The sequence below is a fragment of the Moschus berezovskii genome, chromosome 4 (assembly GCF_049115385.1).
Source record: "Moschus berezovskii isolate FMDL1 chromosome 4, NW_MosBer_1.0, whole genome shotgun sequence".
Lineage (NCBI taxonomy): Eukaryota > Metazoa > Chordata > Mammalia > Artiodactyla > Moschidae > Moschus > Moschus berezovskii.
The window spans coordinates 67,277,268-67,296,369 of NC_142463.1; the positions used below are offsets into that span (position 1 = coordinate 67,277,268).

Sequence of the window (19,102 nt, forward strand, 5' to 3'; positions counted from 1 at the left end):
TTCTCACCAGCAATATATGAGAGTTCCAATTTTTCCACATCCTCTCCAGCACTTGGTATTGTTAATGTATTTTTTTAAAGCAGTTTTAACGGGTATGTAGTCATTGACCATATATATTATTGTAATTAGGAAGAGGAAAGAATAAAAAATGGCAGCATCTTAAGCAGAATTTATGAAAGAATTATGCATGCTGTAGGTACAGAATGTAGGCCTTTTCTACCAAGAGTTAGGCAATAAGCAGTTTTTGAACATTAAGGTGTCATGTAACAGATGAAGGCGGTTATGAAATTTTAATGCCTAAGTTGCTTATTTTTTTAAAAAAAATTACAGCCCGCAATCTTGTTTCTTTTTTTCTTAATCTCAAGATCATCAACTAAGTTTTGTTTATTTCATATCTATATCACCTAATATCATGCCTGAGAGTAAGCAGATCCTCACTACCTATTTGTTGAATAATCAGAAAGAGTTGTCTTTTAAGTCTATATATTAAAAGCAGTCTTTGAGCTGCAGATTGATCAAAGACTGCCAAATTCATAGCTTTGTGCTTCTCTCTGAATCTTAAGTTGCATTGGATTTGTTGCTAATAAAGCCCCATTTTCCCATCTCCTATGTAGGTTGGCTAGGGTGTAGTCTAGATGTTTCTGCCACTTGCCAGATCAGCCTCAGAGCTCAGAATGATTTATAGGTAACCAGTGGTTCTATCCAGCTTCCCTGGTGGTTCAGCCAGTAAAGAATCCATCTGCAATGTGGGAGACCTGGGTTTGATCCCTGGGCTGGGAAGATTCCCCAGAGGAGGGCATGGCAACTCCACTCCAGTATGCTTGACTGGAGAATCCCCATGGACAGAGGAGCCTGGCAGTCTACAATCTATGGGGTAGCAAAGAGTCAGACAGGACTAAGTGACTAAACACAGCACAGCACAGTGGTTCTGTCATTTGTTAGAGATTTTTTCCATGTATTTTGACTCCAAACTTCAGTCATCAGTTTTGTTTTCACAGGTGGAGCTTGTTTCCAGCTTTTATAAATTAGCTCTGGGCCTTCTCGGTACTGCGTTCCTTTTTAATGCTGAATAGTGTTCCATTATGTGAATATACCATGTTTTCCTTAGTTATTCACCAGTTAATGAGGCATCTGGGTTGTTTCTGTAGTTGACCTTTTATAGATATTGCTGGTATGAACATTCACATACAACTTGTTGTGGAGACACGTTTATATAAACTTATCTTTATGTAGGTATTTAACTTTTCTAGAGCATTTTATTTCTTCATGTGGATTTAAGTTACCAGCTGGTGCCATTTCTTCTCAATCTGAAAGACTTTTAATATTTCTTGTAAGAAAGTTCAGATAGCAAAAATTCTCACTATCTTAACTGGGAATTATTTCACCTTCATTTTTGAAGGATAGTTTTGCTGGATATAGAATTGTTGGTTAATGGTTTTTCCATCTAGGACTTTGGCTGTGTCATCCCACTTCTGTCTGTCCTGTATTCTTTCATATGAGGAGTCCTATATTCACAGTTATTGCTCTGTATGTAGTGAGTCTTTTTCCTCTTGCTGCTTTCAAGATTTTCCTCTTTGTTTTCAGTTTTTAATGCTTTGACTATGATGAGCTTAGGTATGAATTTCTTTGAATTTATCTTGAGCTTCTTACGTGTGTAGATTAATGGTTTTCATCAAATTATGAAAGTTTCTGGCTTTTGTACATTTTCTTCTCCTTTTTCTGTTGCTGATATTTCTGCTTAGTTAAAAAGTATATTATTCTTATCTTTTTTTTATACTTAAGCTTGGTTTATTGGGGTTTTTCCCTGTGACAGCATAGCATAGTGTCAGACCATGATGGGTTAGATGTTATGCTGAAATGCTTTGGGTCAGATAATCTTATACCCTTTGCTGGTAGGAATGCAAAAACAGTACAGTCACTTGTGAAAACAGGTTTGTTTGTTTTTTAATTGGAGTATAGTTGCTTTACACTGGTGTGTCAGTTTCTGCTATACAACAAACTAAATCAGCCATACATATATACTCCTTTTTTTTTTTTTATTTCCCTTCTAGTTAGGTCATCACAGAACACCAAGTAGAGTTCCCTGTGCTATACAGTAGGTTCTCATTACTTATATATTTTATACATAGTAGTGTGTACATATCAATCCCAATTTCCCAATGTATCACACTCCCCCACTTCCACTTGGTATCCATTAATTTGTTTTATACATCTGTGTCTTTGTTTCTGTTTGCAAATAAGATTCCACACGTACGTGTTAACATTATTTTTCTTTCTGACTTCCTTCACTCTGTATGACAGTCTATGGGTCCATGTACATTTCTGCAAATGACACAATCTTTTCCCTTTAAATGGCCAAGTAATATTCCATTGTATATATGTACCACATCTTCTTTATCCGTTCCTCTGTTGATGGACATTTAGGTTATTTCCATGTCCTGGCTATTGTAAATAGTGCTTCATTGAGCATTGGGGTGCATGTATCTTTTTGAATTATAGTTTTCTCTGGGTATATGCCCACGAGTGGGATTGCTAGATTATGTGGTAGCTCTGTTTTTGGTTTTTGAGGACTTTCCATACTGTTTGTTCTCCATAGTGGCTGTATCAGTGTACATTCCCACCAACAGTATAAGAGGGTTCCTTTTTCTCCATACTCTCCCCAGCATTTATTGTTTGTAGATTTTTTTTAATGATGGCCATTCTGACCAGTGTCAAGTGATACACCTCATTGTAGTTTTGATTTTCTTTCTCTAATAATGAATGATGTTGAGCATCTTTTCATGTGTGTGTTAGCCATCTGTATTTTTGTCTTCTTTGGAGAAAGGTCTAGGTCTTCCGCCCATTTTTTGATTGGGTTGTTTGTTTTTTTGAAATTGACCTGCATGAGCTGCTTGTATATTTTGGAAATCAAACCTTTGTCAGTTGCTTTGTTTGCAACTATTTTCTTCCATTCTGAGGGTTATCTTTTCGTCTTATTTATGGTTTCCTTTGCTGTGCTTGAAATTCTACAAGCCAGGCTTCAACAATATATGAACTGTGAACTTCCAGATGTTCAGGCTGGTTTTAGAAAAGGCAGAGGCACCAGAGATCCAATTGCCAACATCCGTTGGATCATTGAAAAAGCAAGAGTTCCAGAAAAACATCTATTTCTGCCTTATTGACTATGTAAAAGCCTTTGACTGTGTGGATCACAGTAAACTGTGGAAAATTCTGAAAGAGGTGGGAATACCAGACCACCTGAGCTGCCTCTTGAGAAATCTGTATGCAGATCAGGAAGCAACAATTAGTACTGGACATGGAACAACAGATTGGTTCCAAATAGGAAAAGGAATACGTCAAGGCTGTATATTGTCATCTTGCTTATTTAACTTCTATGCAGAGTACATCATGAGAAATGCTGGGCTGGATGAAGCACAAGCTGGAATCAAGATTGCCGGGAGAACTATCAATAACCTCAGATATGCAGATGACACCACCCTTATGGCAGAAAGAGAAGAAGTAAAGAGCCTCTTGATGAAAGTAAATGAGGAGAGTGAAAAAGTTGGCTTAAAGCTCAACATTCAGAAAACTAAGATCATGGCATCTAGTCCCATCACTTCATGGGAAATAGATGGGGAAACAGTGGCTGACTTTATTTTTCTGGGCTCCAGAATCACTGCAGATGGTGAATTCAGCCATGAAATTAAATGATGCTTACTCCTTGGAAGAAAAGTTATGACCAACCTAGACAGGATATTGAAAAGCAGAGACATTGCTGACAAAGGTCCGTCTAGTCAAAACTATGGTTATTCCAGTGGTCATGTATGGATGTGAGAGTTGGACTATAAAGAAAGCTGATCACTGAAGAATTGATGCTTTTGAACTGTGGTGCTGGAGAAGACTCTTGAGAGTCCCTTGGACAGCAAGGCGATCCAACCAGTCTATCCTAAAGGAAATCAGTCCTGAATATTCGTTGGAAGGACTGATGTTGAAGCTACAACTCCAAGACTTTGGCCACCTGATGCGAAGAACTGACTCATTTGAAAAGACCCAGATGCTGGGAAAGACTGAAGATGGGAGAAGGGGATGACAAAGGATGAGATGGTTGGGTGGCATCACTGACTCAATGAACATGAGTTTAAGTAAACTCCAGGAGTTAGTGATGGACAGGGAGTCCTGGCGCGCTGCAGTGTATGGGGTTGCAAAGAATCGGACACGACTGAGCAACTGAACTGAACTGAACTTGCTGTGCAAAAGATTTTAAGTTTAGTTAGGTCCCATTTGTTTATTTTTATTTTTGTTACTCTAAAAAGTGTGTCAAAAAAGATCTTGCTGCAAGTTATGTCAAAGTGTGTTGTGCCTGTGTTTTTCACTTAAGAGTTTTACAGGGTCTGACCTGTAACCCACAATCCTATCCATGCTGTTTTTGTAAAATACTAAGAAAGCTCAATTAAAGGTTGAACTAGTTATAAATTATTTCAGTAAAATTACTTCAATTGAGTGACATCTGACAAAGGTCATCCTGAGTACACAAAGATCTTGATTAAGATCCATTACTAACTAATGAGCATTTATTATAATCTGGACAGTTTCCAGATGACTGTATAAGGTAAGCATATCTGTTTAAACAAGAAAGGTGGATTTCGAGGGAAATAGGCACAGTTAACATGGTTGTAACACAAGTCAAGAATCTGCAGCAGCTTATTTTTAAAATCAGTGTATAAGTACTATGTATAAGTAAAAACCAAAATGTTGACCAGTGAATAGTAATTAAGAGACATAGATTGTCTTTGTGAAAGTGGTAGATAAATAGTAAGATAATGCTTCAGCATACTGCTGCATTTATTAATTTACATTTGGCTAGATTTACTTCAATTATATTCAATTGTATTTCCTCTTATTTTAAAAAAATTAAGTAGTTTTGTTCCCTGAACAGACATCCTGGCTATACAAGACAAAATTATGAATATTGAACATTGGGAGTCAACTAGGTGTAAAGATCATAGTTTTTATAATCCAGGGTCTCATCCCTGCTGGGCCATCATGTATTTATGTGGTTGTATGCCACTTGTTGGAGAAGGAAATGGCAACCCACTCCGCTGTTCTTGCCTGGAGAATCCCAGGGACGGGACAGCCTGGTGGGCTGCCGTTTATGGGGTCACACAGAGTCGGACATCACTGAAGTGACTTAGCAGCAGCAGCAGCATACCACTTGTAGTGGTATAGCCTCTCCAGGCCTTGTTTTTCTCATTCATAAAACAAAGAAAATACAGACTATTTATGCTCTTTCTATGCTGTTTGGTGAACAGGGGTTTTAATAGCCTAAGAAAAGGTCAAGTATGAGGCATTTAATTGTTGTTCTTTAGTAACTAAGTCATGTCCAACTCTGCAACCCCGTGGACTGTAGGTTGCCAGGCTCCTCTGTCCATGGGATTTCCCAGGCAATAATATTGGAGTGGATTGCCGTTTCCTTCTCCAGGGGTATCTTCCCCACCCAGGGATCGAATCTGTCTCTTGCATTGCAGGCGGATTCTTTACCACTGAGCCACCAGGAAAGTCCATGAGATACTTAAGCTTTTCTAAATCTGAGCATGAAACCTGTGCTGGGATGTAAGTAAAATCTGAGGAAACTTTCCTTAGGCTGGGAAGTAAAGATTCAGTTACAATACTAACCTCCAAGAAAATCAAGGAAACAGTTTAAGGCTGAGCCTTAGTTAGGAGTCTTTTATGGATGGGGACTGCTCCTGTGTTCTAGAACTCTTAATTCATTTTGAAAGCCAACCGCTCAGTTGTGGATTTAGAGAAAATACTAAAAGCACCCGAAACAGTATATCTGTTGCTCCACACATTGTTGGGGAAACTACTAGCAAATTCCATTTTTACTCATCTTTCTGCCCTTGGAAAATGTTATCCCTTAGGAGACTAACAAGAATAACTAGAGAATTGGAAAAAGACATATACTTTTCATTGACTAAGCTAAAGCCTTTGAATGTGTGGATCACAACAAACTGGAATATTCTTCAAGAGATGGGGATAGCAGACCACCTTACCTGCCTCCTGAGAAACCTGTATGCAGGACAAGAAGCAACAGTTAGAACTGGACATGGAACAATGGACTGGTTCCAAATTGGGAAAGGAGTACATCAAGGCTGTATATTGTCACCCTGCTTATTTAACTTATATGCAGAGTACATCATCCGAAATGCTGGGCTAGATGAATCACAAGCTGGAATCACGATTGCTAGAGAAATAATATGCAGATGATACCACTTTAATGGCAGAAAGGGGAGAGGAACTAAAGAGCCTCTTGATGAAAGTGAAAGAGGAGAGTGAAAAAGTTGGCTTAAAGCTCAGCATTCAGAAAATTAAGATCATGGCCTCCAGTCCCATCACTTCATGCAAATAGATGGGGAAACAATGGAAAAAGTGACATTTTTTCTTGGGCTCCATAATCACTGCATATGGTGACTGCAGCCATGAAATTAAAAGACACTTGCTCCTTGGAGGAATAGTTATGCCAAACCTAGACTGTTTTAAAAAGCAGAGACGTCGCTTTGCTGACAAAGACCCATATAGTCAAAGCAACAGTTTTTCCAACAGTCAAGTATGGATGTGAGAATTGGACTGTAAAGAAGACCGAGTGCCAAAGAATTGACACTTTGAAACTGTGGTGCTGGAGAAGACTCTTGAGAGTCCTTGGACAGCGAGGAAAGCCAACCAGTCAATCCGAAAAGAAATCAACCCTGAATATACACATTTTAAGGACTAATGCTGAAGCTGCAGCTCAAATACTTTGTCCACCTGATGCAAAGAAGTGACTCGTTGGAAAAGACCCTGATGCTTGGAAAATTGACGTCAAGAGAAGGGTGTGACAGGATAATGTTGGATGGCATCCCTGACTCAATGGACATGAGTTTGAGCAAACTCAGAGAGATATTAGTGGACAGAGTCCTGGTGTGCTGCAGTCCATGGCGACTCAAAGAGCTGGACGTGATTTGGCAGCTGAACAGCAGCAAGGAGCTTTTAGCCACATCGTACTTTCTGCTGACTTCCAGAGCGGTATTTCAAACCAGGATGGATTTTCTGGGCTTCATCTGAGAATTTATAGCCTCATAACCTTTTGGATAGTTACCTGAATATAGGTATTATCCTACTGACTTTGCCTTTTGTCATGTTTAAAGTTGAACTCCTCTTTCCTGGAACACTGCCTCTAAATCGTTCCCTTTTGTTTTCTGCCCTGTTAATGGCATGACCCCCATAATCTATAAATGAAACCTGACGTTTACTGTAGATTTCTTTCTCTCTTTTCTACTTTCAGTCTTAAGTGTAAGTCAGTTCACCAAGTCCGTAGATTCTACCTCTGACATAGGTCTCAAATTTGTATTCTCAATCCTCACTGCTAACGCCTCCAAATTCAGGTTTAATCCAACCTAAACAGTCCTACCAATAATTTTTACTTAGTATTCAGTTTTGATCCTGTTACTTTCTTGCTTGAAACCTCGCAGTGACTTTCCATTCTTTACAGAATAGAGTGCAAATTTGTAGCATTACAGAGATACCCTCATATAATCTGGGCTCTGTCTCTTCATTTCTGAGCTGTTCCTCCCAAATCTAATTTTCCCATCTTTCCTCCTATGATTTATATTTGCTTTCTCTCTCTCTCTTTTTTTTAATCTTTCTTAACATGTGTGTGGGGTGTTTGTGTGTTTGAATGTGTGTGTGTATTGGCAGAATCTAGGTGGTGGGAATATGGGTGCTCACTACACAATTCTTTCAATTCTTCAGTATACTTGAAAATGTTAATGTATGCACACATATACTATTTAGAAATGGACACGCATACCCTTTTATGTACGTATAGAGACTGTGTCTTCTAAGCTATTTGAGAAAAGGAATTTTTTTCTCAAGTCCTTTGCACAATTCCTGAATATTTCTGATGTAACCAATTCCCTGTGTTAAATTCCCTTTGTTCGAAATATCTAGTGTGGTTTCTGTTTGTCAACTAGACTCTTAATATACCTTCTTTCCACACCATGTAAGAAATTTAGAATAACTTCAGTCTTCTTAACTCCATTTATGTGCTATCGTCGTTCATATTCTAGTTCTGTCATTGTATTTTCAATTCCATAAATTAGATTAATTGTTACTTTATATAATCATTGTTGGTTTACATTTATTTTCTTTGTACATCATTTCTTCATGCTTCTCAGACCTTCCTTCATTTTGTTTCTTTTTCTTCTTAAAGGTATAGACTTTAGAAAGATATTTTCTCTGGTATATCATTCTAGGTTGGCATTTAATTTCTATCAATAACTGTAAACCATTATTTTATGTCTTCTGGATTGCCCTGTTGTTGAATAGGCAACTGCCAGTCTAATAGTTAAACAGTGCTGATATTCTGCCCTTTCTTCTTAGCTGTTTTTAACAAGCTGTTTGTTTACAGTGTTCTGTATAATGGTATAGGTTTCCTTTCCTTTGATCTGCTTGGGATTTGTTGGGTTCCTGAATCTGAGATTTGTGTGTTTCATTGATTATGAGAAGTGCTTAGCCCTTATCTCTTCAATATTGCTCCTCCTGTATTCTCTCTTCTGTTTCATTTTGGTGCTCCAATTAGATGAATAGTAATTTCTTCAAGTCTTTGTCCATTTCTCTAATAATTTCTTTCTGCGTGCCCAGTTTGTTCTTGACCATATATATTTCTAATTCTGCTGTCCATCTATCTGTCTCTGTCTTTATATATATCATTTACTACTACAATTTATGCTTAGTTTTGTTAATCTTTGACAGTGTCTTGCTTTAGTCATTCTTTTGATACCTTTTTAATTTTAACTTTACCTATAAAATATGCTTTTTCACATTTTGTGCAACATAATGACAACAAATGAAATCTTTGCTATGCTACTTTAGTTTTTTTCTCACTCATGGTGAATTTCTTTTTCTGCCTGTACTTTGTGATTTCTGATTGTTGTACATTTTCACTGGAATCTTATCTGTGGGAATTATTTTAGTGCCTGGATTTAAAGTGCCTTCTTTCAAAAAGGATTTACATTTGTTTCTGTAAGATGCCTGAAAGCATTATTAATCTGAGGCCAATTAAAATTCTTGCTTAGTTTTGACAGGGTCACATAGATAGTGTGGTTTCCTGCCTCAAACCTGTATGAGAGCAATAGGAATTTTTTTTTTCTTTTTAAGAATATCCATTTCCCTTATTCCCAGTCACCCCAAGCCAAAGGCAAGTCAGCAAATTCAGCTGTTATGGATGACAACTTTTTAGGTTCCTGTCTTTAATCATGTTTTTCCTGATCTGACTGACTACTTTGTAAGATCTCTTAGGCCTTTTCTTGAACTCTTATTAAAATCCAAGCTTTACTTTGCTAGGATGATGAGAACCCAATAAGTCCTTTTGTTCAGAAAAGCAAAACCATTCTCAGAAGCACAAAGGTACAAATGTCTACTTATATCTGTCCTGGAATTCTGTCACATGCACTGTGAATGCACTGCCTCCTCCCTAGCCCCCAAGTGCAAGTAAGTCTGAGAAATCTTGCTTTTTTGTTTTTATTTTCCCCTTAACCTGGCTCTTATTTTAAGCATGAAAGGAGATTACACATGGAGTATTAAGTTAGTCAACCTACCTTGTCAGGTACTTAAAGATTTCACATATCTCCTAGCTAATTTATTTGAGGTGTTTTGTAGCACTGTGATTTTTTTATAACTAATTTTTATCTCTTCTAGAGTTATTTTTGTGGAATTATAATTTCCTAGAATGTTCTCCAAAGATATCACACACACAAAAAGACAGTTACAGGCCAATGTCACTGATGAACATAGACACTAAAATCCTCAATAAAATACTAGCAAACCAAATCCAGCAATACACTGAAAGAATCATACACAACGATCAAGTGGGATTTAGCCCAGGGATGTAAGAATTTTTCAGTATACACAAGTCAATCAGTGTGATACACAGCATTAACAGATTGAAGGAAAAAACTGTATGATCATCTCAATGGATGCAGAAGAAACTTTTAATAAAATTCAACATCCTTTTATGATAAAAATTCTCCAGAAAATGAGGATAGAGAGAACATACTTAAACATAGCAAAGGCTATATATGGCAGTCCCAGAGCTGACATTATACTCAGTGGTGAAAAGTAGAAAGCATTTCCTTCAAGATCAGAAATAAGACAAGATTCTCACCACTTTTGTTTAACATAATTTAGGAAGTCCTAGCCACAGCAATCAGAGGGAGAAAAAGAAAAGAGTCCAAATTGGAAAGGAAGAAGTAAAACTGTCACTGTTTCCAGATGACATGGTGCTATACATAGGAAATCCTAAAGATGCCACCTAAAGATGCTCATCAACGAATTCAGTAAATTTGCAGGATACACAATTAATGTACAGAGATCTATTGCATTTCTATACATTCACAATGAACAATCAGAAAGATAAATTAAGGAAACAATTCCATTTACCATTGTATCAAAAAGAATGAAATAAGTGCAAGGAGATCCAACCAGTCCATTCTAAAGGAGATCAATCCTGGGTGTTCATTGGAAGGACTGATGCTAAAGCTGAAACTGCAATACTTTGGCCACCTCATGCGACGAGTCGACTCACTGGAAAAGAGTCTGATGCTGGGAGGAATTGGGGGTGGGAGGAGACGGGGACGACAGAGAATGAAATGGCTGGATGGCATCACCGACTCGATGGACATGAGTTTGAGTGAACTCCGGGATTTGGTGATGGACAGGGAGGCCTGGTGTGCTGTGATTCATGGGGTCGCAAAGAGTCGGACACGACTGAGCGACTGAACTGAACTGAACTAAAAGAGGCCAAAGACCTGTATTCCAAAAACTATAAGATTCTGATGAAAGAAAGACACAGACGGAAAGATATACTCTGTTCTTGGATTGGAAGAATCACTGTTGTTAAAATGACCATATTACCCAAGGTAATCTACAGATTCAGTGCAATCTCTATCAAAATACCAATAACATTTTTCACAGAACTAAAACAATTTTAGAATTTATATAGAAACACAAAAGTCCCCAAATAGCCAAAACAGTCTTGACAAAGAACAGAGCTGTAGGGATCAAGCTCCTTGACTTCAGACTATACTGCAAACCTACAGTTATCAAAGCAGTATGGTACTATCACAAAATCAAGGGAATAGGATAGAAAGCCCAGAAATAAACCCATATAATTATGGTCAATTAATCTATGACAAAGGAGGCAAGAGTATACAATGGAGCAAAGACAGTCTTTTCAGCAAGTGGTGCTGGAGAAACTGGACAGCTGCATATAAAAGAATGAAATTAGAACATTGTCTATCACCATGTACAAAAATAAATTCCAAATGGATTAAAGGCCTATTTAAGTCCAACAAACTTCCAACAAGAAAACAGGCAGAAAACTCTGACATAAATCATGGCAATTATTTTTTGGAACCGTCTTCTAAAGTAAAGGAAATAAAAGCAAAAATAAACAGATGGGATCTAACTAAAAAGCTTTTGAACAGCAGAGGAAACCATTGACAAAACAAAAAGATGATGTATTGAATGGGAGAAAATGTTTTCAAATGATACAACTAATAAAGGATTGATACCCAACATATGTAAACAGCTCATACAACTCAACGCTTTTTAAAAAATTTTAAAATAGGCCAAAGAAATGAATAGACACTTTGCCAAAGAAGAAATGCAGATGGCCAACAGGCACATGAAAAGATGCTTATTATTGCTAATCATCAGGGGAATGCAAATCAAAACCACAAAGAGGTATCAACTCACATCTGTCAGAATGGCTATCATCAAAAAGCCTATAAAAAAACAAATGTCCACAAGGAGATGGAGAAAAGGGAATCCTTGTACACTGTTGATGGGAATGTAAATTGGTGGAACCACTGTGAAAAAAAGTATGGAGATTTCTCAGAAATAATATGACTCAGTAATTCCACTCCTGGATATATATCCAAAAAAAACCCAAACCACCATTTCAAAAAAATGCATGCACGCCAGTGTTCGTAGCAGCATTGTTTATAATAGCCATAGTATGGAAACAACCTAAGTGTCCATTCACTGATGAATGGATAAAGAAGCTGTGGTGTGTATGTATGTGTGTATATATATAATTGAATACTGCTGCTGCTAAGTCACTACAGTCGTGTCCGACTCTGTGCAACCCCATAGACGGCAGCCCACCAGGCTCTGCCTACTCAGCCATAAAAAAGAACAAAGTTTTGCCATAGTAGTCACATGGATGGACTTGGAGGACATTGTGCTAAGTGAAATAAGTCAGAAAGATAAATACTATATGACTCCAATACTTCGGCCACCTCATGTGACAAGTTGACTCACTGGAAAAGAGTCTGATGCTGGGAGGGATTGGGGGTGGGAGGAGAAGGGGACGACAGAGAATGAAATGGCTGGATGGCATCACCGACTCGATGGACATGAGTTTGAGTGAACTCCGGAAGTTGGTGATGGACAGGGAGGCCTGGCGTGCTGTGATTCATGGGGTCGCAAAGAGTCAGACACGACTGAGCTACTGAACTGAACAGATATGTGGAATTTTAAAAGTATGACAAATGAATATGACATAAAATAAGCAAAGTTGTTGCTAACAGAAAACAACCTAGTGGTTAATAGTGGGGAGAGCAAAGTGTAGCGGGGGCAGTATAGGTGTGGGAGAGTGGGAGGTACAAACTACTGAGTGTAAGAAAGTCAAGGATGTATAATACGACACTAGTAATTGCAAATATTTTGTAATAACTGTAAATGGAAAGTAACCTTTAAAAATTGTATAAAAGTTAAAAAATTTAAAACAAATAGAGAAAGTAGCAGGTTGAACAAGAAAACAGCTGAAATCTGAAGAATACAGCACAGTTTTTCTAACCTCTAAATGAGTAAAAAGTGAGCTTTATAAAACAAGACATTTCTAAAGTTTAATTTCTGACTTGGCATATACTTGTGACTTTTGCAAATTACTTAGCCTCTCTGAGTATGCTTTTTTATTTGTAAAAATGAGGTTATATTACAAAATTTGTGAGTTCCTTTGGAGATTAGATGGCAGAAATATTGGCTGCTTAACTGAGCCCTGACATGTAATTTTATTGAGCCCTACATTTTAGCCTAAGCACTATTCAGGATTTATCTTCACAATAACACCCAATTTGTGGTTAGATAATTATAACACAGATATTAAGTATCTGATTAAGATCACACCAATAAGTAACAGTCTCAGGATTTTAACTCAGACATTCTGACCTCAAGAGCCCAGACTCTTTAACCATTATGTTCTTTCTTTCTTTTTTTAAATTTTATTTATTTGTTGGCTGTGCTGGGTCTTTTTTGGGTGTGGACTTTCAATGGTTCCGGCAAGGGAGGGCTAGCCATTCTTAGTCTGGGTGTATGGTCTTGTGGAACACAGGGTCAGTAGTTGTGGCACAAAGGGCTCATTTTCCCTGTGGCATGTGGAATCTTCCCGGATCAGGGATTGAACCTGTGTCCTTTGCATTGATTGATAAGCAGATTCTCAGCCACTGAACTGTCAGGGAAGTCCACCAGTGTGTTATTTCTTATGTTCTTAAACTTCTTTTAAAACTCAAGATGTAATTTTCCATGGCAACAGTATTCAGTTCAGTTCAGTTCAGTTCAGTCCCTCAGTCGTGCCTGACTCTTTGCGACCCCATGAATCACAGCACGCCAGGCCTCCCTATCAGTCACCAACTCCCGCAGTTCACTCAAACTCATGTCCATCGAGTCGGTGATCCATCCAGCCATCTCATTCTCCGTCGTGCCCGTCTCCTCCCACCCCCAGACATTATAATATTATTACAAATTCACCGACTGATAGAATGAATGGATATTTCAGTGTCTTGGACACCATGCTTCAATGTGCAAGAATTTCTTTAGTATCTTTAATAGTTTGTAATCTAGTTTCTATGTAAATGCTTCCAGAGACAAGGGATTTTATTACATTTTTAAGGTAAACCATTTAATTTTTAGATAACTCAAAATATAAGGAATTTCTCTTTTCCTGGGATAAAAGTTTTGCTATCACTACCTTTACCCATTGTTTCTAATTCTCTCCCTTGTGAGAAGATTGTGAAAGGACAGCTTCTTTCATAGTTTTTTAAATGTTTAGGCAAAATCATTTCTCTTTCTCACTGTAGGCTAAACACCATCAAATATTTTATAAGCAATACATTTCCATACATGCCTCTAATGAGGACCTTTTAACTCTGATTGCGTTCCAGTTGTTTTTCAAAATGTGCTTACTAGAAATTAACTTTATGTACCAGATTTTGTATAATTTTAAGTTTTTTCCAAGAGTCTTATATCATTTATGTTTTTAAAAAAGTGAGATGGAGGAGAAAACATAATTGTTTACAAATCTGAATATACTTTTTAGTCATTACTGTAACATGCATTTGATTTATGTTCTCAGCAAACACTTGTACACTGACTAGTTCTAGTTAATGTATATTGGATTTACTATGCACCGTGCCCTTTTCTAAGCTCTTTACACATAACATTTAGTCACAATAATTCTGTGGAGTAGAGGTCATTTTCACTATTTAATAGATGAGAAATATGAGGCACAGTGCTATTAGGTAATTTATCCCATATCTGATGGTCTGTACTAAATCTCAGGGCCAAAACTGAGATTCACACCTAGGCGCAACCTCTGAAGTGTGTGTGTAGGGGTGTGTTTGTGTGTATATTTATGTCTTAATCTAGGCTACTTTAACAAAATACCATAGGGACTTCCCCAGTGGTCTAGTCCACACTAGAGTGTGATAACACTCCACACTCCAAATGAAGGGGGCCTGGGTTTGATACCTGGCCAGGGAACTAAGATGACACATACCACAACTAAGCCTGTGTGCTGCAACTCCTGAGCCCGCACACTGCAGCTAGAGAAGCCCTTGTGTAGCAACAGACACCCAATGAGGCCAAAATAAATTGTAAATAGAAATACAATAATAATTAAAGGAACTACTTCTTAGCAATTAAAAAAAAGAATTTAAACAAAATTTTAATCGTTTTAAATTCTTTTTGTTTAAAGAATTTAAGCAAAATACCATAGGCTTTGGTATTTAAACAAAATATCATAAACTAGAAATTTGTTTCTCATATATCTGGAGGCTGAGAACTCCAAGATTAAGGTGCCAACATAGAATTATAGTGATGACCCTCTTTCTCGTTTGTAGACATCTTTTCACCATATCCTCATGTAATTAAGGGAGACTGCCCTTATGACCTCATTACTCCTGAAAGCCTCGCCTCCAAGTTCTCTCACATTAGAGGTTCAACATATGAATTTTGGGAGTGTACAAACATTCTGTCCATAGAAATATGTTAAATAGTTCTTTTGTGTGCCTGAAAAATTATCTACCTTTTATAGTAGTTTTAAGTGCATGTCACTTATAAAAAAATCAACTTTTGGAGCAGCTCATTTGTAATATGAGAGTTCAGTAACAATAAAAACCATTCATGAATTTGTATCCTAGTTAATAACTGTAACTTTACCTATTTCCTGATGTGTAAAGTGTGCCTAATATCTGTCTCAAGTGGTTGTTTTTCTTAAAGAATTAATATACATATATACACATATTTGTGTGTATAAATTATACTGTTAAATATGTAAGTATACACACAGAGTCTAGTACACCTGTTTACAAGACTTATAAATGGCTAAAAGGTAGCATAGCACAGCAATTATTAAGCTGGACTTTGGAACAGAACTGACTTACTAGCTGTATGACCTTGGGCAATTTTCTTAACTTCCCTGTGCTGTAGTTTTATTTCTGTAATATAGGTATAATACTTGTTACAGGGCAGTTATGAGACCTAGTGAGTCAAGAAAGTCCTTAGATCAGGAATTACACCTTGTAGAGTAGCTATATAAATCAAAAAATAGTTTTATTTTTTATCAGTATATAACATAGTATCTGTATTTTTGTAAGTTCATTAACTTGGTGTGGATAAAACACAAAATAGTGAACTTCAATATGAAGAATTTTAGATATGTGGTCAAATTATTAGATGTGTTTCAACAATAATGGATTACCAAGAATAATTAGAATGTTGTATTTGAAGTTTTTGTTTCCAAATAAAAGTACCATGGTATGCTTTATGAAAAGCAGTGAACTTGAGTTTTTGGTCTTCCTACACCCCCTACCATCATAGTAAAAAATAAAATGTGAAGGCTTTATACATACACTTAGATTATTACTTAATTAATGCTAGTATGATATTTGAAGTACCCTTAGTCCCATTTATAAGTAATTATTTTAGTAGAGTTTGTTTGAGAACGCTGTTTTCTAACCAATCAGGTAATAAGTAGGGAATTTAGTTTAATTGTTGAACAGATTAGTCAAAATTATTTGATTTAATTATAAAGTAATTGTGCTAGTAAAACTTCGAACAGTGATTAAACTCAGCTTCAGACTCAGGATAGTCAATTCTATAGTATCCGTGGCAGGTGGTCCTACAACTCCACTTGAATATTTTCCTGACTTAAATTCTCATATTATCTGTAAGCATAAGGAGATTCTATTTAAATGACTTTAAGCTTATCTCAAACTTTATAGTTCTTTAATCTTTGAAAATATTAACTTGCAATTTTAATCAGCAATTCATCCTAGTAAATGATTTTTAACATACTGTTTGACTTACAGATTGCCCACGGACTCCAGATACTCCCAGTAGTGACTCTCGTTGTTCCACCAGCAATAATAGGTTGATGGCCTTACAAAAACAATTGGATATAGAGCTTAAAGTAAAACAAGGTGCAGAGAACATGATACAGATGTATTCGAATGGATCCTCAAAGGTAAGTACAGTAAATAAATGTAGGTATATACAGTTGATTCTCATTATTCACAGATTTCCCCATGTGTGAATTAGCTTACCTGATAAAACTTATTTGAATCCCAGAATCAGAATTTGTGGCACTTTCACAGTCATTTGTGGACAGGGTTCAGTTCAGTTCAGTCGCTCAGTTGTGTCTGACTCTTTGCGATGCCATGAATCACAGCATGCCAGGCCTCCCTGTCCATCACCAACTCCCGGAATTCACCCAAACTCATGTCCATCGAGTCAGTGATGCCATCCAGCCATCTCATTCTCTGTCGTCCCCTTCTCCTCCTCCCCCCAATCCTTCCCAGCATCAGAGTCTTTTCCAGTAAGTCAGCTCGTCGCATAAGGTGGCCAAAGTATTGGAGTTTCAGCTTTAGCATCAGTCCTTCCAATGAACACCCAGGACTGATCTTTAGGATCCCCTTGCAGTCCACGGGGCTCTCAATAGTCTTCTCCAGCACCACAGTTCAAAATCATCAATTCTTCGGCACTCAACTTGCTTTCTAGTCCAACTCTCACATCCATACATGACCACTGGAATAACCATAGCCTTGACTAGATGGACCTTTGTTGGCAAAGTAATGTCTCTGCTTTTTAATATGCTATCTAGGTTGGTCATAACTTTTCTTCCAAGGAGTAAACGTGGACAGGGTACAGAGGTATAAAAAAATTTATCTGATGTGAATGTTCACAGTTGATGTGAACAAGATGACACTCTTCCTGTTTAAGTTCTTATACTGTAAACAAGTATCCTTTTCATGGTTTGTTTAGTACTACATTTTTTGCATTTTTGTGCTTTTCATGATTTTACTGTTCAAGCACTGTATTAGGATTTCTGAAATCTCTTTAACCTCCAAATTTATAAGTATTGACAATAAAACAAGTTGGAAACTAAAGATTTTTAAAGTAATACTTTGTAAATTGCTAATTTCTACCAAAATCAATCAGTAAAATTTTTTTAAGTAGAACTGTCTGAGTAAAGGGTGCAGAGGAACTGTCCACAGAAAATCGCAATTTTTCTGTAAATCTGTAGTTGTTCTGTTAATAAAACAAAAAATTTATTTAAAAAGATTTAAGCTATAATGAGTTTCCCATCACTACATACAGATCTTTAAGAAAGAACAAATGAAAAGAGAAGACATTCTTTTGTTAATGATTGGACTCATCTTTGGGTGCTTAGGAAATCTGGTATGGGCATGTCACTCCTAATTGAAAACTAGTGTTATAGGGAGCACTTGTTACTAATGGGAATGTGTCCTTTTTCTGAGATATAATGTGAAAGAGAAAATGTTAAGAACAACCAAACCAGTTTAACATGAAGGTCCTTTCCAATCTAAGGTTCTGTAGTTTTATAATTTTCAAAAAGTCTTAGAAAGGTGGATTTATTATAAAATCCACCCTTTTACTTTCAGCTTACTTATTTTAAAGATTTTTTTTCTCTGTGAATTGATTTCTTCCATATTTTAATAGAGATTTCATAATTTCAGAATAAAAGTGGGTAGGAATTTTTTTTAAGTTTAGCAAGAATTTAAAATTGAGGGAAGAGAAGGGGACAGTGGGAGTCTTTGCTTGGACATGTACCCTACATGTACCCTACCTACGTGTGTGTGTGTGTGTGTGTGTGTCTGTGTGTGTGTGTTTGCTTGGGGACATGTACCCTACATGTACCCTACCTACGTGTGTGTGTGTGTGTGTGTGTGTGTTACTTGCTCAGTCACGTTCGACTCTTTTCAACCCTACAGACTGTATCCCACATGTACCCTACCTACGTGTGTGTGTGTGTGTGTGTTAGTTGCTCAGTTCGACTCTTTTCAACCCTACAGACTGTATCCCACCAGGCTTCTTCTGTTCATGGAATTCTCCAGGCAAGAATAGTGGACCAGGCTTCTTCTGTTCATGGAATTCTCCAGGAAAGAATAGTGGAGTGGGTTGCCATTCCCTTCACCAGGGGATTTTCCCTACCCTACCAAACATGGGTCTACTACTTTGCAGGCAGATTCTTTACTATCTGAGCTACCAGGGAAGCCCCTAAGGCAATTTGTGAAAACACTGAGAGAGAGAGAGAGAGAGTGTGTGTGTGTGTGTAGGGTTGATGGATTAGATTGAGAGACTGATGAATCCTTGAAGTTATAAGAAAACTGTAGCCTGCCAGGCTCCTCTGTCCATGGGATTTTCCAGGCAAAGATACTGCAGTAGGTTGCCATTTCCTTCTTCAGGGGGTCATCCTGACCCAGGGATTGAATCTGCATCTCCTGCA

General features: G+C 37.3%; 1 protein-coding gene across 1 annotated transcript in view; it reads left to right on the forward strand.

Annotated features, from left to right (window-relative positions):
• PKN2 (protein kinase N2) overlaps positions 1–19,102 on the forward strand; it is a 151,466-nt gene that overhangs the window by 55,913 nt on the left and 76,451 nt on the right. Inside the window, exon 3 of the mRNA XM_055403815.2 lies at positions 16,665–16,819. Coding sequence (XP_055259790.1) covers positions 16,665–16,819 — 155 coding nt within the window. The remainder of the gene's footprint in view (positions 1–16,664; positions 16,820–19,102) is intronic.